This window comes from Trachypithecus francoisi, unplaced genomic scaffold (genome assembly GCF_009764315.1).
Source record: "Trachypithecus francoisi isolate TF-2019V2 unplaced genomic scaffold, Tfra_2.0 Lachesis_group8, whole genome shotgun sequence".
NCBI classification, from domain to species: Eukaryota; Metazoa; Chordata; class Mammalia; order Primates; family Cercopithecidae; genus Trachypithecus; species Trachypithecus francoisi.
In genome coordinates this window covers 101,603,724-101,625,761 of record NW_022681473.1, presented here as the reverse complement: position 1 = coordinate 101,625,761, position 22,038 = coordinate 101,603,724, and the positions used below count along the sequence as shown (strand labels likewise).

Genomic DNA, 22,038 nt, shown 5'->3' with positions numbered 1-22,038 from the left:
GAGCATATACAAGAGAATGCTTAGCTGAGGCAATGTTTTATTAACTCTTTGTCTAGCTTAGAGACATAATAAACTCCAGGGGCTGAATGATGGCTCTAAACGCTGAGAGATAGGCCAAAGCAGTAAGAGGGAGGCATTACTTATATTAGAATAAGCCCCATGCCATTACCTTATTGCTGAAATCTTGAAGTTCAGGTGTTGACTGTTACCACAATTAGGTCTGATGGTATCGCACACCTGGGATGCCAACAGCACCAAATCTCACCGATCGAGTTCCCACTGTGTGCCAAGAAAGCAGACACTAGGCCTTCATGTACATGGTTTCATTCATCAACCAGCACCCTAACTCTCTTTTCTTGGTATTTCCTGTGGGTCAGAAAAGGAAACTGAATCTTTGGGAGATTCTTTCAAGGTCAAACAGGGAACAGCAGAACCAGGGTTTGAAGGAAACCTTTCTGAATCTGATGTCTGCCCCTTCTGAATTAGGGCTCTCATCTATCAACCTGCGAGAAAAAATAAAGAAAGCATCATTCAGGCAACACATGAACTCAAGACACTGAGACTTCACTAATCTTCCTCGCACACAAGGTCCTAAAGGAACTACCACACGCATGTCCACATCTGATGCACAGAACAGACTCTCACCGCATCGAAATAAACCCCAGTATGATCATAATAACTTTTTTCTTTCAATTTTTATTGAACACAAGTATTCTGACAGAATGCAAAGTCAAAATTCTCAGTTAGTACTCAGTATTTACACCAGTGAGAATGGAAACAAAGGTGGTATCGATGTTTCACTTGGTAAAAAGTTTTATAACAAGAGAGAAGGCCCCCGAAGTACAGAATGCTGGGTAGGGATGTTAATGGAGGTCTGAAAACCGCCATCCAGACAGACGCCTCGAGTGAAAACCTGGGACTCGGAAGGCTCCATAGAAAAGTGTGAAAATAGAGTTCCACCTCCAAAGCTGCACTATGTACACCACAGCCCTGCAGGGTCCAGTGGCCCTGCTCATCACACTTGAGCGCTCCTCCAGCAGAAGTTGGCCATGCCGGTCTTCATGTGAATACATATGTATGGCACATACACACATAGACACATAGACATTGGAAACTGGTGGAATTGATCCCTCCTTCAAAAATTAAAAAAAAAAGAAAATTATAAGCTTTGATCTCTTAACATAAAAGATAAAACATCTTGGAATAAAATGACTCCCTCTTTGATTTTAGAGAAAGCATTGCTTATTTACTTTTTTTTTTTAAAAAAAGGAAAACTCTTGCATGCTAAGACAAACCTACATGTAATGGGAGAGAACAGACCAAAATGTGGGCAGAGTCTTAGGTCCTAGCTAATGGCAGAGCCAGGGTTCTAGGGGGTCAGCTGCCCTGGGCCAGGTGATCTGAGAGCTGACCTGTTTCTTCCTAACCATCAGAACCAAAATCAGTTGACCTAACCATAACCACTTTGACAGTCTTGACAAGGAATGGCATGGGCTTGGCCTGGTGTGGCAAAGCCATCAACACTACAAGATGAGGAACTGAGTCCGCTGAAGAGCCTGGTGACTGGAAGAGCCTGCCCCTCACTGCTGGGCCCTCCCGGTCTCAGACACCCAGGCTTTCATATCCTACTGTGTGTTCCAAGATCTCTCTTCATGTTCCTCTGTCCTGAGGGCCTGTGCATTTGAACCAGAGATCTGTGCTGGTCCTAGAATCAAAGGGGCCAGGGCTGTGTGTTCTGGGATCCTCCATTTCCATCCCCAGCAGCTGAGAAAATGCAACATAACCCCACATTGAGCAAATGACAAGACCATTATTCTTCACAGTTTGAAAGTATAATCTAGCATCGCCACTGATCGGACTGCAGAAGTGTCAGAACACTGGGGAGACTGGCCCACAGAATCGACCCAGAGGCAGCCTTGCCACCCTAACCTCTTGCTGCTTTGTACCTTAGGAGAGGAGCGCATGCGGAGTACTGATTTCTGTTTACTTAGCGTCATCTTCATCATCATCATCATTTGTATTTCATTTTCTTTGTTTAAAGGCTTCGATTCCTTTTAAGAGTGATTTTTGTTTCCTGAATATTTTTTTCTGAACTATCTGCTATACCTTCCACAACCAAACTATGTTGAAGTTTTATTTCAATACTATGACAAAAACACGTTTCACACTAAAATATTCACGCATCCACAGTGCACAAGCTTGCAGTTCTAAAGTAGAATGAGGAAAAAAAAAAAAAAAGCAAAATTTCTATACAAAGGGCTGGCTTTTCCCTTCTCCCCGCCCTCCCATCCCCCTTAAAGTTTCTGTATTTTTTCCCCCACTTGGTTTCCAATCCAGGAAAGTTGTGTTATGACTCCAGACAGTAGGTTGTTTCTTTTTTCTTTTGTTTCTATAAATGCTGCCTAAGTGAACAGAAGGCCGATGTTACTTTACTTCAACAGATTTCCAAAAAAAGACACTAATTCCCTGAAGCACACATGCTCTTCCGCTCCAATCTAGATTCTGGGCTCAAAAGGAAATGGTATGTATATATTTTATTTGGCTTTCTACACAAAGGGGATGTGTGGGGTAATAATGTGTGTTCACCAAGACCAGCCCCAACTATACAATCTTCTCTGCTTCATTCAACAAAGCCTAAGGAGTCCTTCAAAAGAAGGGTGAGAACGCCTGGGAACAGATCCCTTTTCACAGATGCAGGCAGGTGGCGGCTAATCAGAAAGTGGTCTAACCCCCAAAGAAACACAAAAATAACCAAAAATTAAAAAAGCAAAACCTTTCCAGAATGAGATGGATTTTCACCTGAGTGGGACCCAGGCAAAAACTGCAGATCAGAAAAGAGGGGAAGAGCAGCTGTAAACAATCATGTTTTGTAAAGTCGTCCTGTGCTAAAGCAAGCGTGGGATGATCCTACCTACCTCTAGGTGGTATTTGTTACCTTAAAAAATAAAAGGCAGCTATTTCACATGGACATTTAAACACAACCAAAGTCGAACATTTGTCACCTTGTAAACACTGGAAAACAAAGTTGGCAGAAAGAAAAGAAAAGAATGTAAAAGAAAGAAAAATAAGTCTGAATACTGCAAATTGAGATCTACCCCCAGAAGCTGCAATTTGGCATTCTTCCTACAAAATAAGAGTCTACGTGGGAATTGAATTCAGCTAGAAAGGGTGACACACTTTGCATACTGAACAAATACAAAGTGAACAGAAATTATAACTTATTTATGAGGTTTTACAGAGTTCAAACTTGACTGAAAGTATAAAAATAAACTGTGGACTTTGTTCATTCGATTAGTCTTAGTGCCTGAAAGTTATTTCTCTGAAACTGGTCTGTGCCAATCGGGTAACACCAAGTGTGGTCTTCCTGAACCTAGATTTTGTTTCTGAGCTTCCTAGATTCTTAATTTGGGGTCCTTTTGTCTGATTTTTAAATGGTTTCAGGGAACGGAGTGTCCTAGTTTGGCTGTGGGTTTAACCTTTTTGTCTCATTTTCTTACAAGTGAGTGCTAACAAAGGGACCCTTTCTATAAGATTCCCATGTTTTATCTGTTTAGTTTTTTTTTTAAAAGGCAAAAGACACTAGAGAAATGAGATGTGTGTGTGTGTGCGCGTGTGTGTGTGTGTGTGTCTGTGGTGTTGGAAATGCTCTGGTGAAGCTGCTGTGTCACTTTTTATTTTGATCTTTGCTCGGTTCTCGTCACCCATCATGCTTTGCTCTCGTTCTCCTTTGTCTGTGTGGCGTCATTGGGGACCGTCTTGACTTCGGCTGGCGCTGGCTTCGTTTCTGTCTCCTGGCACTCTGGCTTTGCTTCTACAGGGCCCTTCCTGCAAAGAATCAGGAAAACAGCACCACTGAGACCACGGTCTGCAGACATCTCGCCCCTGTATCCAGGCCCTGGGGACAGCGGGGAGGAGGGAGTTCTCCAGTGTCAGCACCCGGCTCCAACCGCTGCCCATCAGAATCACCTGGGAGCACTAAAAATCACCCATGCCTGGGCCGTGTTCCCGGAAATCCTGATTTAATTGGTCTGGACACGGTGACTTTTAAAAGCACCCAAGTGACTCTAATGTGCAGCCATAGTTGAGAAGCACTGAGTCAGAAGAACGAGTCCTTTCCTCTTCCAGCCCTAAGGTGATGCCAGAGGCTGTGTTTTTACCTGGGGTGGTGGAAGGGGGCAGCAGAGGCAGCTCCTCCTCACCCTGACCAGCTACAGTGGCAACAGCTCAGCTGGATGTAAATGCAGCCTGCTGGGCTGGGTTGGGCTTCCAGCACTGATTTCAGGGGCCCCTTTGCAACCCACTCTTGCCTGTCCCTTCCCCACCCCACTCAGTGCTATTGCAGGATGATGCCTTTAGGGCCTGCCCGGGTAGGGTGAGAAAACACTGATGGAGGCAGCTTTTCATGGTAGCCTGGTGGGGGGCTAGAGTGGACCTGGTGGCTATGTGGGAGTTGAGGGCAGCTGAGTGGGCAGGGCTATCAGAGTCCTTTTCCCTCCTGATGCTGAGATTCAGGGCTCCTGGCGAGAGCCCCTTGCAGCCCATGGTGGCAGCATGTCAGCTTATCTGGGGAGCAGCCACAGGAGCCTCTATAAAAATCTAGGTCTGACTCTGCCTCCATCAGTTCCAGCAAAGGGAATCGGGTCTGAGGATGCATGGGGACAGGTACAGACCCCAGCCTCAGCTGGTGCCACTGAATTTTGGCAAGACACTTACAAACCTGAAAGGTTAAGGACTTTCTCCTGAACTTAGAGACCCAGCAGCCATTTGCTGCTGGGGAGCCCCGAGTCTTCCCAGCCACTCTAAGACCAGGAGAAGCAAGAGTGGGCTGAGGGCCGGGATTGGGAGGGGAGGGTGGGCATCCGAGCCAGAGTGCGAGGGGGCCTCTGGACTGGAACCTCCCCTGCCACAGGCCTGGGGCCTACCTCTTTTCTTCCTGTACATCAGTGTCTTTCTGGTGGGGACTCAGCCTGGCACTGAATAACACACCGACTGGGGGCCCCAGGGTGGCTGATAAGGGCACCTTGGCCTTCTTAGCCTGCTTCCCAAGCTATTCTCATCAGTGGCCTGACTGCAAGAGCTCCCCCAGGGAAAACAGAAGCCGCTGCTAGGATGATAAGGATAAAACATAATTAACATGGCCTAATTAGCCAGCAGGCGGCTGCTCCTGGGGCCCAGCTGCCTGTCCTGCTCTCTCTGCCTTATCCCAGCCCCTTGGTTGACGGTCGCCTCAGAGAAGCCCTGGATGAGGCTGAAGACACATCTAACAAGGAGGACACAGCACAAATGCACACCACCACAGGACACAACCCGATGACAGCAGACAAAGAGAGGCCGTACTCGGTCTTTGCTGGCGCAGGCGAAACAGAGCTGTCTGCAGTGGAAGGAGCAAGCTCAGGGGCTTGTCCACTGGCCCCAGCGGCGGGAGCAGGAGAGCCCAGGGCTGCAAAAACATCCTTTGCAAGGTCAATATCTGGGGTCTTGAAGTTCCCTTCGTCCATTTTAAAGTCCTCGCCCTGGGAAGGGTTTGTGGTGCTGACGGAGGCAGCCTCGCTCTTCGGGCTAGCAAGGGCTGTGGCTGCCTCGGCCGGGCTCTTCGCGGCTCCGGGCTGGGTGGGCTCCGGGTCCGGGCCTTTGGTGCTGGGAGCCTCCTGCTTGGCCTGAGGGGCTTCTGTGGCAGGGGCAGCCGCTGCTGCTAGAGGACTGGCTGCTCCAGTCGGGGTGGGGACTGGTGCAGGGGTGGGCTTGCTGGCCGGAGGAGCCTTAGGGGCCTCCCCAACACTAGCAGGGGCGCTTGGGCTGAGGACAGCCCCTTGGTTAGCCAGGACACTAGAAGACAAATTGCTAGCGGCAGGGGTTGAGGTCGGGGTGTCGCTCAGGTCAACAAGGGGGGCGACCTTGGGGGCTGAAGCTGGGGCTGGGGAGGAGGCAGAGGCGCTGGGCCCCTTGGAAGGGGTGGCCTGGCCAGCCGGTACAGAGTTTGAGTCAGGCGTGGCCGTGGCCGGCGGGGCAATACTGGAGGTCAGGGTGGTGGTCTCACTGGTGGGGCTGTTCTGAGCAGTGGCAAAGGTTTCGGTGATAGTGTCAGAGTTAGTGGTGACGGTGGTGACAGAAGGCAGCATGTCCTCGACAGTGGCCGTAGTGTCGGCAGGCAGCCTGTGGAAGGACAGGAAGTAGAAGAGAATAGACAATGAAGCTGAGACGTGACAGAGAAGCGAGGAGGAGGGCTGAAGCCCAGGACAGGGACCATGGGGTGGGGGCATGCAGTTAGGCACAGGCATGGACACAGGCCCACACAGAGAGAAGGATGCTGAGAGGAAGCACACGCCCAGGTGGGCAGAAGAGGACACAGGAGACGACAGAGAACGTGGCGGTCTCAAAAGGGACCTGCTAGCCCTTCCCTGCTGGTGTCCCTCCAGCTCTCTGCACAGAGCTCCCTTTCCCTGAAGTCCTTGCAGACCTGCCTAGGGCTTCCTGATCCCTGCCCTGGATCTCGACTCAAGGAGGGGCAGGCTTCTGTTCAGCATCCACCTGCCCTAGGCTTCCCAGGTCCCGGAGGAACTGGGCCCAGCTGCCCTACAGGGCTCCCCAGGACACTGATGGGAAAAGTCACGAGTAAGGCAGATCATGAGTACTCAGAATGGCTACTGGGAGCTGTGGGTTCTTCCAGCCACAGATTTTGTGGTTCCTTGAAACTCCATTCCCTTTAAGCCCATAGGATCCTTGACCGTTAGGCAGGCATTACAACCACAACTGGTCAGGGGCTCTGTGGGTCCCCGAGGCTTCTGAACAGAGGAGGGGCCAGGAACTTTACCAGGTCCCTGGCTTCCCTTATCCTTTCAGGAAGAAAACACAAAACCCTAGAATTTCAAGAAATCCTAAGCAGACTCTGCTAAGCCTCTCATTGAGATTTTGCCACCTTAAGTCATTTCCAGAATATGTGTACAACTTGAGAACAGGGGCTAGAGATCCAGGGATCCCCGCTTATACAGGAGCCTTCTAAGGGTACCCACAGCCACCGAAATAGAACCAAAAATGCCTTCTCTCTGAGGACAGAGTGAGGTCAGGCATTTCTTAGCCAAGCAGGTCTTGTGGCCAAGGGTTTGGAATCCTGGCCAGAACTGTTTGGCCGGGAGCTGTGGGTAGGGGCACGGGAGGTGGGGGTAGGGTGGGGAGGTGGGTGTGGGGGTCTCTATGGAGCAGGTGCCAGCCCCTCCCGGCCCACGTACTCGGGCTCCGTCAGTGGCGTGGTCTCGTTGGGCTCTGTGTGTTTCCCTCCGTCATGGTTTGGGGTCCGCTCCTCCTCTGTTCGGACCTCCACGATGGGCTCCTTGGATTCGTCTTTCCTGTGGAGACAGCACTGCTGGTTAGACCCTAGGGCAGCTGCAGGGAGAGGCTCCCCTGGAAGAGCAGCTATGACTCAATCCAAGGCTGGCACGATGGCCATTGAGAGCCAACAGATTCAAATGTATGAGTCTCAGCCCAACTCTTGCTAGCTGTGTGACCTTGCGCTTTGGATTTAATCACCCTGCCTCAGTTCCTTCATCTGTAAAATGAGGCAAAAACAGTGTTACCTTGCCTAGTCATTATGAGAATTCAATGAGAGGATGCATGGGAAGTGCTAAACACAGTGCCTGACACAGGTCATTGCTCAAATACATACATCTATCACTGCACACAGGTATACATATATTTCTTTTTCTTTTCTTTTTTTTTTTGAGACAGAGTCTCGCTATGTCGCCCAGGCTGGAGTGCAGTGGCATGATCTTGGTTCATTGTAACCTCTGCCTCCTGGGTTCAAGCGATTCTCCAGCCACAGCCTCCCTAATAGCTGGGATTACAGGAGCATGCCACCACGCCCGGCTAATTTTTGTATTTTTAGTAGACGCAGGGCTTCGCCATGTTAGCCAGGCTGTTCTCAGACTCCTGACCTCAAATGATCCATCCATCTCGGCCTCCCAAAGTGCTGGGATTACAGACGTGAGTCACCCCTACACATACATTTCTAAGTGTGCACACGTACATGTATATGCATATACAGTGCCTGGCATGTGGTGGTGCTAAACAACTTATTTCCTTGCTCGGTCCCTTTCTGGCTCTCTCCAGCTTTGCTCCACCCAGTGACAGTCTTTGAAGGCTCCCGCTAACTGGCTTAGGATCTGTTTCTCCAAGATGCTGTTGGAGGGACAGTATCTGGATCATCAGCTCCATAAGGACAGGAATTTCTTTTTGTTTTGTTCCCTGCTATACCTATGTGCCTGGGAACAGTGCCTTGCCTGCAGCAGCTGCTTGCTAAATATTTGTTGAGTGATGGATGAATGAATGAATGAATAAACGATGTGCGAAAGCAAGGCGAGTGTGTCCCTCTAATGCTGCCCCACCCCAGGGCAGCTCCTCTCCAGGTTTAGTTCCGACAATTTCCCTCATTTTGACATATACAGAGATTTTCACTCTCTGGGGAGATTCTAATACAAGAGATCTGGGATTGGGCTCAAGAGTCTACATTTCAAACAGGTAACCCCCAAAGACCATGATTCGAGAAAGTTTTCTCTAACGTTTTTCCCCCCTCAGGGTTCCAAATGGAGAACATGCAATGTAAGGAAAGGTCACGACAGGCACCAGCTGATGGCTCGGGGTGGTGCAGCTGCTGGGTCCCTGGGCTGGGGCAGAGCCCAAACCTCAGCAGGGTGGACAGGTCTGCACTCACGAGAAGGCGGCCTTGCCCTCCTCCATGTCCTTGCCCTTGGCCCCGGGCCCGGCTTTTCCACACAGGTTGACCGCAATGCACATGAACAGGCCACATTTGTTCAGGAAGTAGCAGGTGATGTCCACGACCACCAGGAGCAGGACGAAGATGACGATGAGGATGCCCACGATGGCCCCGGTGCTCAGGCCTGAGGTGGGGCTGCCGTTGGCTTGAGTGGGAGAGAGATGGCTGATGGTTAACAGACTGAGATGCGAGACCTCCGGACCCTGCCAGCAAAAGCCCCTGGGGGTGGGGAGGGCCCAGAGGACAGAGTCATGGCATTCATGCCCAGAGTGACAACTTCCTGGGGCCTTTCTGTGTCCCAGAGTTGAGAAAACAGGATCTCTCTATACCTTCCAGAGGGAGGGATGACAACGTCACCTCACAGACTGGGGGATGAGGGTGAGCCTGGTCAGCTGGCCTCCCGTGAGTCCTGGGAGCAGACTGAGTCCCGCCTGTCTGAGAACACTGGATAATGAGGCAGTTGGAGGGCACTTCTCTATTTCACCTGGACCAGGGCAAGAGGCTCTGCAGCACAGGCAGGCAGTGACCAATGATTTCAGGCAGGGCTGTGGCTCCTGGAGTACTCAGGGACGGGGCCCAAAATGGGGTAGTGGAGGGTTTCTGGGGCTTTCTTGGGGCTTGTTGGGCTGTCCATCACAATAGCATCCCCATTATACTTCTCCACTTCCTCTTTCCTTCTTTAGCAATGACCCCAAAGGAGCCCTGCATTAGAGCACACTGGGTTCATGGTTTACCCTCCTCACTGCACCCAAGAAAGACGAGTGAAGCCCGGGTGACTCCAGAGACATGGAGGCCTCCCCAGGCCCACTGGGCAAGGTGAAAGGTCTGGGAATACTCACCATCTAGGAGCTCAGGCCTGCTTGGACCAGACTTCAGGAAAACCTGAAGTGAGTGCAGACTCACTCAGAGGTGCACACACGCACATACAGGCACACTCACACCCAGGATAAATGCCCACGCAGACAGGCATCCACTGTCACATTCTAGCACTTGGCACCCTGGTTCTGGCTGGACACACTCTGAAAGACTCAGCGTGTGTCTTACTTCCCTGGTGCCCATCAATCCCCCCAGGGTCTTTGGCTATTGATGGTTTCACAGAGAGACCTGGACTCAGCTCTCTGGGGCCCGTGGGAGATCAACCCATGGTTATGATGGACACTAGTTGCCTGGGATGGACCAATCGACCTCTTGGTGGTTCCCATCAGTGTCTGGGAGACAGTAGTCATGATGCAGGAAGCAAGGACCCATGTGGAGCTCTGCCATTAAGTCAATGTAGGAACAATGACCCTAGACTGAAATATGGGCACTTCTAATTCATCTTTCCTCCAGAACGACCTGCTTCCATAACTGGCAGCCCTGCCCCACCAGCAGACTTTGTCTGAAGCTTCCTGTGCTCTCAGGGCCAACTGAAGCCACCCAGGACTGCAGACTGAAGATGGGAACTACAGCCAACACTACCTGGGGCTCACCCCACCAGCCACCCCACTCCCAACCCAGCTCACTAGGCTTTGCCAAGCACCAGGCCAGGCCCAGCAGCCTGCGAGCCATGTATCATGCTGGATAGGTAGTGGAGGAAACATGTAACCAAGTAACCAGCACCACAGCTGGGCCACACGTTCTTCATGTTTCATGCTGCCTGTGTTTGCGGGAGGGTGGTGGTAGTGATGGCTCTTTGTGCCCCAGGGGTCTCTGTCCAGGCACTGTAGTGCTTCTCTGGTGGCTGTCCCCCTCCATTGATCTATATTTCAAACTTCAGTTTGGGGAATGGGCCATCAGCCTAGAATGCCAGAGAGGATCCCTCGCAAACGACTCCTGAGACCCTTGGGTGCAGCTTGCACACGTTTTCAGTCCCTTTGGGACCTTGGCTTGCCTCCTAGCCCTTCCTCCTCAGGCTCTCTGGTTGGTCCCTGCTGACCTCGCACTGAAGATCCTAGTGCATTCCCCCAGGAAGGCTTTTGAGATGGCGAATAACTCTGCTTGGAGAACCCAGCTCTGGCCAACTGTCTCTGGGCTTTGGCAGCAGGAAGCTGGCCACTGGCCTCAGCTGTCAGCTAGAATGGGTCATTTTCTTAGTAGCCATGAATGCAGAGGTATTTCTGTTTAGTCTCATAAGAACAAAACCATCCATTTCCCCAGAGTGCTCACACATTCCACCCAAAAAGCAAAGGAGACACAGGCCTTCTTGGTCTTCAGGATCTCAAAGCTGTTTCCCCGAACAGGGAAGAAACTTTAGCCTTGGGTTTTCTCTCCATTCCATGACACAGGGCTCCAGGCCACTGCAGCCTCCGGACATCAGTACCCGATAGGTGTGAAGTGCCTATTCCCTGAAGAAAGAGCTGGAAGTATTTTTTTTTGATGACAGTGGGGAATGTGTCTGGATTTTTGGACTCAATGGCACTAATTATATCTTCTGAGGTTTATGTGTAAATATGATTTTGTGAAACTAATCATAACTCTAAAGAGGAAAAATAAACTCCTGCAAAGCTGCTCTATGTGCTTGAGAGGACAGCAGCTGAGACAACTGCTCTGTGCTCGTCAGACCCAGCTGGAGGGCGGCACTGGCACTGTGCACATCCAGGGGAGGGCCAGGCAGGGAAAAGGCTTCTGAACTGTGGCATAAACAAGTAGGGCAGCAGCCTCCCCTTTCATTTGAGTATAAAATTCAAAGTCTTTCTCCAGGCCTAAAAGGCCCTCCATGTGCTGCGGACTCTGCCCACCTCTCTGTTGGGCCTCATGGCATGAACCAGCAGCCTCCCTTCTGCCTGCTGAACACACCCAGCTCGTCCCGCTTTAGGGCCTTGATGATTCTGTGCGTGGAACTCTCCCTCCGGGGTGGCTCTCTGTTGTCCTGCAGGCCTCAGTCCTGGTGTCACCTTCTCAGAGAAGCCTTATCTGATCTCTTATCTAGTGTGGCACCTCCAGCCAATATCTACCATGCTGCTAGCCTGTTTTATTCTCTTCTTACTACTATCTGCCACTTTCTGTTCATTTACATGCTTATGATCTAGCCATCCCCCCTAGGACATCCCAGCAGGTACCCTGCCTGTCTCTCTTGTATCTCCCCAGCATCTAGGACAATCCTGATTTACAGAAAATGTCCAAAGAATATTTGTTGCACAAATGCATGAGTGTTTAGTCTGGAGATGAGAACGCTGTTTCCCAATATTTAAAGGTGTTATAATGAGAAGGAAGAAGTAATCTTACTGTATATGGCACCAACGTGTGGAAATTACGGTGGTGGCAGATTTTAGCTCCATCTGAGAAAGGACTAATAAACAGGGCTAATCCAACATAGTGTGGGCTACTCTGAGAGGTGAGTTCCTTGATGCTGAAGGCATTCGAGCAGAGGCCAGAACACCCCTTGGCAGGGATGCTGTAAGGCTGTGGATGAGGCTCCTGCACTGGGCAGGAGCGTGGGTGGAGAGTGTCTCTTCAACCACAAGAGCCTGTCATTCTAAGTCATACATTCTACACTGCCTGGCACATGGCACCGGTTCCCTAATGCCAGTATCCTCCGGAGTGTGGACTGAGAAACACTTTTTCCTAGAAGACTAAAAAGCTCGGTAGGTCCCATCTTTCATCATTGATCCTTGTGATTTTATTTTTGCATGAAAAATACCTTTAAACTCAAGGTATCTCCACCTGTAGCAGAATTCCTGGGGCATTTGTTAAAAATTCAGCATCTGGGGCTCCCCAGCTCTATGGGATCTGAATCACTGGGCGTGAGGCTCAGGAATCAGGAGTTGAACAAGCAGCCCGGGTGATTCTCATGAGGACCACACTCCTAGGTCTTCCCTCCCCTGCATCACAAAGAGGAACAGGTGCACAAATCATAGGATTTGCCACCTCAGGGTGCACTGTGCTGTCTCACCCAGTGACCCTGAAAATAAACTTGACCTAATGTATTGAGTGGCTCAAGAATATCCCCCAAAGGAAAAGGGACCACACTGTTCACCACCACTGAGTCTAGACTCCTCAAGCACGTGAGATGCTCCTTAAGCTAGGAAGAGAATGTTTGTGGCTTTTACAAAAAAGAGGCTATGAAGAAGGCACAGGCTGTGAAATGGGCAGCAGGGTATTCAAGGCAAAAGCCAACACCCATTCCCTCTCAGTGGGTATCACAGAATTGTTTAGTCCAAGATAACTAGAAGAACAAAGGCCATCTGCTGCCTCTTGTGTCATATTTCACAAAAGGAAAAATATAAACCTCCAGGGGTCTGTCTTTGCTATGGTCTTCCCTCGGCCCTCCCTTGACTAACTCACTCGTGCACCTTGGATGCAAAGAAGGCTTCTGGGGAAGAGTTTCCCCATAACCTCGAGGTCAGAGCTGCCCAGGACAGGGAGATGACGAAACTGGAGCTGTCCATCTTCTGTGATTCCTGGCTTGGGAGGGGTTGGCACTAAAGAAGAAACTGGCTTGCTCCAAGAATGAGACCCACAGATGCCTACTTTTGTATGCCTCAATATAGGAAAATGGGTCTCACATTTTACGAATGTCCAGATGGGCCTGAGTCCTTGTGCCATGAGACCCTGGTGCAGTAGAAGTGCCCTCTTCACCCCCAAGACTCCCAGAAGATGGTCAGACTCTTGGAACTGCTGAGCTGGGGTTCTGGTTCACTCATAAGCCCCTTACATGTCTGCTTGCTCCTTTGAATCAGCTAAACAGATGGCTGGTCTCAGGGGCTTGCAGGATGTGTCTGAGTTAAGTGTGATTATCAATAGAATACAATTTGCAGAGAGAATCTTCTCTCAGATTCCCTCTCCACAAGCTCACTCTGTGCGGCCTCTGTTAGGGAGAGTATAAAGGCTGCTGTGTCATCAGGTGGCCTTGCCACAGAGTTGTGCATCTGGTGGCTCAGAGTGTGGCCCCATCCTCACCCATAATGACCACCTTCTCTGTTCTGCAAAGGCATTTTCCCCTCCCACTGCCTGCTGGGGACTCCAAGACAGCAATGCCTCTTAACAGCTCTTAGGATCCCTGGGAAAAAGAGATTGCTCCCCATTAGGAGGAAAAAGTATTTCCTTTGGTTAGAACTCCATTCACCAGGCTACTATTTCTCTAGGTAATCGTTTATCCAGGTACATGTGAGGTGGAGGGAAAGGGTCTTTGATGCTTTGTCAGACACAACTATTGAATAAAATCAAGCCACGCTGGTGAGTTCACATGAACTGTTATTTCCTTTAATAATGCAAAGGTGTAAACTTCATAAAGGCCTCACTGATTATCTACACAACAATGTTAGCATTCTTGTTAGTAGAAAAACATGATCCAAACCTGCTGTATAAATAGTCCAAAAATGAGCAGAGGAGCCCCATGGTGTGTGCAGCATGGGCAGCACAACTACAGGGCGCAGGGGAGTGGGGTGCAGCTGAGCAAGGTGGGGTGCGCTCACTCCTGCAGGGTCTCTGAGGGCTGCTGTCTTCAGGACTCCTGGCAGGGCTGGGGGCTGCAGCCATCACCGGGAACTCAGTGTCCGGTGGGAGTGGGTGTGCGCTAATGCTGCCTCCTGAGAGGCACACTGGTACAAGCCATGGGTCTGTCTAAATGGGACCCTTGAGGACCCTGACATTGTTTCAGCTGAGACGTGCCTGACCCTGGGATGCGTTGAGGGGACAGGGCCACGTCAGTCCTCTCCACACTTAGGACGAGATCTCCCAAGGGTCCCTTCAGAAAGATGGACACTGCCCTTCTCCTGTGGGTGGTCCTGGGATCAGGGGGAGGCAGACTCCCAAGCTGGGCCCTACTAGAGTGAAGCCATGTGACTTCTGCCCAAGGCGATCCTAAGAGCCAGTAGCTCTCCTGCACTGACCTGTGATCCTTATGCTCTGCCCTGTGCCCAAGAACCATGCCTGCCTCCACTGCCCTGGTGTGAAGCGCCGTCTGGGACTCCAGCGGGGGAGAGTTTTGTGGCTGGGGTGAGAGGCACTACCCTGCCTGAGCTACTGCACAGCATGGAGCCTCTGATGTCTGCACGTGAGCCTCTAAACTGAGCGCTAGGGATTAATGGTGAGCGCCAACATAGGTGGCTTTGCCCCTCAGACCACTGCATGGGAATCCCAAAGGGAAAGGCTAGTCTTTGAACATTAAAAATAATAGCAACAGAAAAAAATACATAAAGAAACCAAAAAGAACAAAAATCAAGCTTCCGTGGAGATGCTCAAAGATGAGATATGTAGAATGATATGTGACCACAATGGGGGGAGGGAGGGAGTTTTTATTCAGTAGAAGGTCCATCCCCAAGCACACACACTGATATTACCAAGCAGGATTCAGCCCTGAGTCTCCACGAGGGACCTTAACAAAACACACCCACTTTCTCTCCCGGGTGAACTCCCAAGCAGCAGGGAGGAGCAGCTGGATTTTCAGGAGAGTTTAGAAAATGTCACTGAACCAACCCACCAATAGACAGGCTGGGGCATTCAGGAAGTACTGACAGGTTGGCTCGGCCCCAATTTATTAACCCTCCTGGGCTGGGCAGTCTGGGAGTGGCCTGTCCCTCCCCTTCTTCTCTACTGAACACACACAGGCCAGGTAGGGGACTAATGCCTGGTTCACAGTGGATGCTTCCAACCTGTCCTGTAGACTGATGCTCAAAGCCATTCTGTGGGTCATTGCTGAACCACAGCCCCACTCTGTGCTGATCTGTGACATGCTGCCAGGCAGCAGGGGAGTCACCCCGATTGGGAGGCAAAGACCTTTCGAAGCTGACACTTGTTGGCACATCACGGCTTGGCCCTGTTCACAGAGACAGTGTGAGGTGCTGGCCGTAATACGAGGACTGAAAGCACATCCCAGAATGTTCATCAGCCCCAGAAAATATCCAACAAATTCAACTTTTTCCCAGTGCACAGGCAACAGGGGTGACTTAAGTTGCCCATCATGTCAGCAAAATGCTCATGTGAGTCAGTGCGGTCTGGCTGTCTTAACATGGGCACCTAAATGCTTAATTGCAAGCAAAGCCAATTACTTATTGAAGGGAGGACAAGGAGCACAGAGTTAGAATGAGGGGAATGCGTGGTGATTTTAACAATCTAACACAAGCTTTAGAAGGTACTTAGAATTCTTCCTCTGCTACATCATATTTAGGTTTGAACACAAAATGCAACAAGTAGCAGATATGCAGAAACTTCTCTGTAAACCTAGCATGATGGTTTTAAAAAAATAGCATTTAAAGAAAGAGCTCTCAAATTCTTTTACTGCCATTAAAAAGGGGGCAAACTCCTTATGAAGTAGCACAAAAGTATCTGTGAGTGGTAACATGTCTGGAGGTAAAGCTTTTTTCCAATCGCAAAACCTTCTCTTCCACACAGAATGGTCGCTCAGCAGCTGTGGCCATGGTGGTCCTGCCATGTTCTTCCAAAGGGGGCACTGATCTTTTTCATAGGAACTGGGCTTTTAAGCAAATTTAATTTTTGTGTTCAAGTTCCTAACAGAGCAAAAGAAGAGTCACTGCAGAGAAAAGCAATGAGACAAAGGTGTAGGATGCAGAACTGCCTCCCAAGGTTGCTGCAGGTGTCAGGCAATGGGTCCCCAGAAAGAATGTGGTTGTTTAAAAACAAATGTGGCAGTGGGGATGTCCCAGTGACGTCCAAGGTGACAAGTGTGACGACAGACACAGGAAGGGGAGGGGGAGAGAAGGAAAGGGAAGGTAGAGACAGAAACAGAGAAAAAAAATAGATAAAAAGAAAAAAAATTAGGTCAACACTAGAAAACACAGAATCACAGGTTAATTCAACTTAGTAAATTAAATTGATAAAGGTTAGAGAGGGTTCAGTGCGGTACCAATACCATAAGGCCAGTTCAGAAGCTCAGCAATGCCAGAAGCAGCACAGCAGGGTTAATTTGGGGGTTAGGGATCAGCGAGCAAATGAAATTAAAGTGAGAGAACAGAAGCCTCCACAGTAAAATACAAGAGTTTGATTAGGAGAGTGTTACCTTTCACTAAGGTGAAGCCTCTTAGATACAGCCAGCGAGTGTATCGTCTTCTAGTGTCTAGCGTGTTTTACCCATGGTGGTGGAGATGCATTCAATCGCTGCACTATGAGTCAGCACACTGTGCATAGGGATTGGGGATCGCCTTGTCAGAGATGAAGCAGGCTTTTCTTCCTATGCCACAAGTCCCCCACGCCAGTGCTGTTAAAGGAAGTCTCGTTCTGCTCCCCTCTTCACCTTCTACCCTGTTGTCTGACCACAGAATTCAACCACAGATGTCCAACTTGTAATTCAGAGAGCTTTTATTCTGGGATCCCAATTCAATGGCCAGGAAAGTCTAACCAAGAACACAGCCACCACCTTCTCAGACCTGTGCAGGAGAGCCACAGAGCCATCACTGGTGAGGTGAGCAATCCCCCAGCCCTCTCTGGCTTAAGTGGGCACCTGGGCGATTCACAAGAAGGACTCTGACGTCTCCAGCAGGCACAACTCTGGAGGACAAGGTCTACCCGGAATTTCGGTCTCTGACACAAAAACCACAGAAGCCAGTACCGCTAGGAGTACCCAGCATGTGAACACAGCAGGTCCAAACAGCTTACCCAGTGAGTCTCACCCCAGGAAGCAATTGCCATAAGGAATCTGTCTTGCTGCAAAGGGCTTACTCAAGCCTCACCTGATCTCACCTCCTAAGTGTCCCATGAAGGCCGGACAGATCTGGACATTCACCCCGGACTGTCGTTTGCAAGGGAACGGACCAAAGAATGGAGAGAAAGAAGGGGCAGAGGAAAAGCAAGGAGAAACTCCATTTGAACATCCTAGTAAGGTATAATGAGGACATTTCCTGCAGCCTCACCCACGTGCCTTGCCTTCTGCACCGACCATCTGACCAGCAACTGTGGAGAAACACCCACCCCAGCAAACACTGGGGAGCCTTGCTGACAATGCAAGGGGCACCAATTGATGCTTCTGATCTACAGTGTAAAACTCACCTGCCCACTCACTGGAGGTCCAGCACACGTCTCCCAGACACACACATCCATGTACAACCAACCACTGGGAACCACACACTGATCTTGTTTTGTTGCTGCTGTCCTAGCCCACTTTTGCACATACATCCCTGAATCACAGGCAGCCCACAGCCCTCTGGCCTGTCTCCCCCTGGGAGGAGCAATCATGACCACAGAGCCAAGAGCTGGGCAAGCACTGAAGACAGGACAGGCGTGAGGGGGGCCGCCCAAGGCCATCTTCCCACCACACTTGAACATGGCAGAGTATATGGGGCCCCCAAAAGGCTGCAGCTGTATGTTCTATGCCCACCTCTCCTGCCTGTGGTTGGCCTTTGGCTGGTCTGGAAAAGCAGAGTGATCAGTTGAAGAGCTCCTTCTTCTCTGAGGGATTTGGCCAATAAGGAGACTGGCCATCAGTGGCAAGGTTAGGTCTTGGATCCCTGGAGACAGATCTGCATCTCCTAGGAGAATTGCTGCCATCACAGTCTCTAGCAGACTGAATTGCTTTCACTGATGGTGCCTTCCAGCATCTATTTTCTCCACTTGTTCTATTACAAGTGGTTCAATTTAATGTATGTTTCCATTGAGAGGCCTTTGGTAGATAGGGTTTGTAACTAACTGGGCATCATCTCTTCCTTCTCTTGGGGTCATCACAGAGAAGAGATTTGGACCATGGCTGTGCTGATAAAGCAAGCATCAGATAGAAAGTGCTTAGAAACAGTTATGTGGTCCAAGTATGATGTGGCAGATGGCAGATAAGGTCTCAAAAAAGGATGCTTACTCAACCAACTTCCAAGGCTAGGCTGGAGCTGGAGCACTTCCCATCTGAGGAGTCCAATGGACTGATTGGCATCAGTCCTTCAAGGCCAAATGGGATAGGACCTTTTCTCCAGGATGCTTGGCCAAGCCTTCCTGGGGGTCCAGTACATCTCACCCCACTGCACAGATAGGTACAAGGCAAAACTAAGCTTTGCATGGGCAACCAATCATGAGGATGGCTGTAAGCAAGCAAGTTGTCAGGGTTCTTCAGGCGCATTAGGAGGTGCAGCACTTGTGCATTAATTCAAAGCGGGAAACAAACAGAAAGCAGAGGCAGCCATACCTGGGATGGCTGTGGGCTGCGCCGAGGTCCTGAACACAAAATGAGCTGCCTTGGATTTTCCTTGCTGGTTCTCAGCCACCACGTAGACCTCATACTCAGCATTCCAGTCCAGGGACTTCAGCATGACGTGGTCACTGCCAGACGGGAGCCTGATCTCTGGTTTCCACTCGGAGGAGAGCTTCGGGGAGAAACCGGCAAGAAGGATACAAGAGACCAAAAAAGCTTTAGATAGAAGTACTGGTAAGACCAGATAATAGGCAGAACTTACAGGACTCAATAACTTTTGGTGCGAAATCATGGAAATAAGAAGCAATGATGGGGGTTGGGCGCGGTGGCTCATGCCTATAATCCCAGTCACCTTGGGAGGCCAAGGCGGGTGGATCACTTGAGGTCAGGAGTTCGAGACCAGCCTGGCCACACACCTGTAGTCCTAGCTACTCTATTCTATTTGGTAGAAATAGTGAAATCCCATTTCTACCAAAAATACAAAAATTAGATGGGCGTGGTGTCACACACCTGTAGTCCTAGCTACTCTGGAGGCTGAGGCAAGAGAATGGCTTGAACCCAGGAGGTGGAGGTTGCAGTGAGCCAAGATCATGCCACTGCACTCCAGCCTGGCTGACAGAGCAAGACTCTGTCTCAAAAAAAAAAAAAAAAAAGAAGAAGAAGAAGAAGAAGAAGAAAGAAGAAGAAAGAAGAAGAAGAAGAAGAAGGAAGAATAAGAAGAAAGAAGAAAGAAGAAAGAAGAAGAAAGAAAAAGAAGAAGAAGAAGAAGAAGAAGAAGAAAAAAAAAGCAGAGATGGGACATGGTATTTATTCTTTACCAGCCTGAAAAATTGCACAGGTCAGGAGGTCAAACTTGCATGCTGGCAAACACAAGCAGCAGCAGATGCCAGTCTGGCACTGAGCCAACCCTGTCAAGGTCCCATCACCTTCAGGGCATGCAGAGACTCAAGCACCATCCCTGTCTCCCAGGCTACACTCTGGTGCTGGGGACATATGCATAAAGATGTCTTAGAAGAGTAATAAAACAAGTATGTTTCTTGTCATATTTCAGGATGCTGCTTAAGTTAAGGTGCGTGACTCACCTTCCTGATGTGTGAATACTGTGTAGATTCCAGTTTTGTTAAAAATAAAAACTATTTTTGTTGAGCCCTTACTAAGTGCTAGGCACTACAAGAAGCTTTACACACATTTTCTCGTTGTATTCCTACAACATGCCTGTGGGGTTTTGTCAGGCTCTTACTAAACCCGATGATGGGGAAGTGAGAGAGAAGTAAGGTGACTAATGTAAAATCACACCTGCAGTCAAGGTTGGAGCTAAGTTCGTTTGGGCCCAAAACTATGATCTTTCCTTTTTTTTTCTTAATTGTGTTCTTGAAAATAACAGTTTTAATTGATACAAAATAGCTATACATATTTTCAGGGTACATGTGATAACTTAATACATTCACTTAATTTGTAAAGATCAAGCCAGTGTAATTGAAATATCCATCACCTTAAATATTTGTCTTTCTTCAGGCTAGAAACATTTGAATTATTTCCTTCTAGCTAGTTGGAAATATACAATAGGGAATTGTGAACTACTGTCACACTACTGATCTAGCAAACACTTGGCCGTATTTCTTCTATCAAACTGTATTTGTTCCCATCAATCAATCTCTCTTTATCTTCTCCTCCTCTCGTGATCTTTCCTTTCTTCAGTAGGGAGCTCAACAAACGTCTGTTGGACTGAATAAGGTTTTTCTGTTCCATGCAGTGTGGCCTGGTCTCTACAACTGCAGCATATAGATGGCGGTACCTCGGGACTAAGTTCTGCTGTCAAGTCCAACAGTGGGCTGCTCAAAGGGTCCACAGAGAACGATAATTAGGTAACCACCTCCCTCACCAAACAGTTGTGGAAGAAGACGTGGAAGGCCTGAGAACTCTTCAGACGGTTTCACAATCGCACAGCCCACCTTTTTGCAATCTTTGGTCTTTTCACAAGGCAGATGCCCTGGGGTATCTGCGGGGCACACAAGAAGGCTTGATAGATGTTTATTGCATGACAGGCTGCTCCTTGGAAGGGCAGAACACAATAGAACTGTCACCTGGACAGTGGTCTAGTAGCTGTTGTAGGCCCATGGCTAAGGCTGGGTGAGGAGTGATCTTACAGCAAAGCAGGCCTCCCAGGCAAAAGGGTTTGCACTAGCCAAAGAGATGCCTTTAGGAATGTGACAGTGCTCATGCCGTATGGGCAAATGCTAGTAGTGCTGGAAGGGGAATTCTAGTTTCCTTAGAGTCTAACCAGAAAGTCTGGCTATGCTGTAAGCTAGGATGTATATCTATCACTATGTGGCTCCATTTTCATTTAAAACAAAGCAGTTCAGGTATCCTTCCTCTTCATTTCTCTGTCTTCCTTGGCAAACATCATTATACAAGAGACAACCAGAATCTAGAGAAAATGTATGTTATATTATATTTATCCATAATATAAAATGATAATATTTAGCAAACATGAATGAGGTTTTGAAGTGAGAGAGAGGGTGGTTAAGGTTGTTGAAATCTAACACATTTCAGTGTTGTGCCCAGTTGTGTCTTTCTAATGCAGAGCTGCCTGCTGCAGCCACAGTGGTTCCTCAGACATCCGACGTGATCTCATACGGGAGATGGTTCCAGCCTGAGCCTGCCTCTTAGCAGTAACCGTAGTGACCATTTATAAAGGTTTCCAGGTGTCAGGCACATTTCAGGCTCTTTGCATATATTATAATGCATCTTTATAACAACTCAATAAGCTATTTTATCCCCATTTGACAGATGGAGAAATTGAAGTTCTGAAAGATTAGGTGATCTATTCTTCCAGAATAAGTAGTAAACCTAGAACTGGATGCCATGTCTGTCTGGCTCTAAAACCTGTGTTCTGTCCACGGGGCCACATCAGGAAAACCATTGGAAAGGCATCCCAGCCTACCACACCTTCGCTTCCAGGGGGATATTGGGGACCACCTGCCCAATCCTTGCACCCTACTCGGCTGTGAGGAAGCCAAGAGGACCTCTCATTCACTGGGATCTCTGGACTGGGCCTTAGGGCAGTGACAGGCCTTTCCTACTATTTCAGCTCACACTTGCTTACAAATTAAGTGGGCACAAGGCCTCCCCAGCTGAGAAGTGTGCCTGCAGGGCTCTGTGCTAAACCGACTCTCCAGAAGGCTAGCCAGTTAAAGACCTATCACTTCCGTGGGGGACTGAT

The 22,038-nt window shown here is 49.3% G+C and overlaps 1 protein-coding gene across 22 annotated transcripts in view; it reads right to left on the bottom strand.

Annotated features, from left to right (window-relative positions):
• Window positions 1-679: 679 nt before the first annotated feature.
• Window positions 680-22,038, bottom strand: part of NCAM1 (neural cell adhesion molecule 1) — a 316,731-nt gene continuing 295,372 nt past the window's right edge. For 10 of the 22 annotated variants that reach the window (XM_033204122.1, XM_033204118.1, XM_033204121.1 and 7 more), the window contains 5 exons: window positions 18,810-18,987; window positions 8,705-8,912; window positions 7,227-7,343; window positions 5,338-6,153; window positions 680-3,825 (listed from right to left, as the gene is read on the bottom strand). In XM_033204122.1, coding sequence (XP_033060013.1) covers window positions 3,705-3,825; window positions 5,338-6,153; window positions 7,227-7,343; window positions 8,705-8,912; window positions 18,810-18,987 — 1,440 coding nt within the window. In that variant the 3' untranslated portion in view covers window positions 680-3,704. Of the gene's footprint in view, window positions 3,826-5,337; window positions 6,154-7,226; window positions 7,344-8,704; window positions 8,913-13,926; window positions 16,275-18,809; window positions 18,988-22,038 lie in introns of those variants that run through there. The other 12 variants (XM_033204129.1, XM_033204130.1, XM_033204131.1 and 9 more) reach the window with 2 other exon arrangements.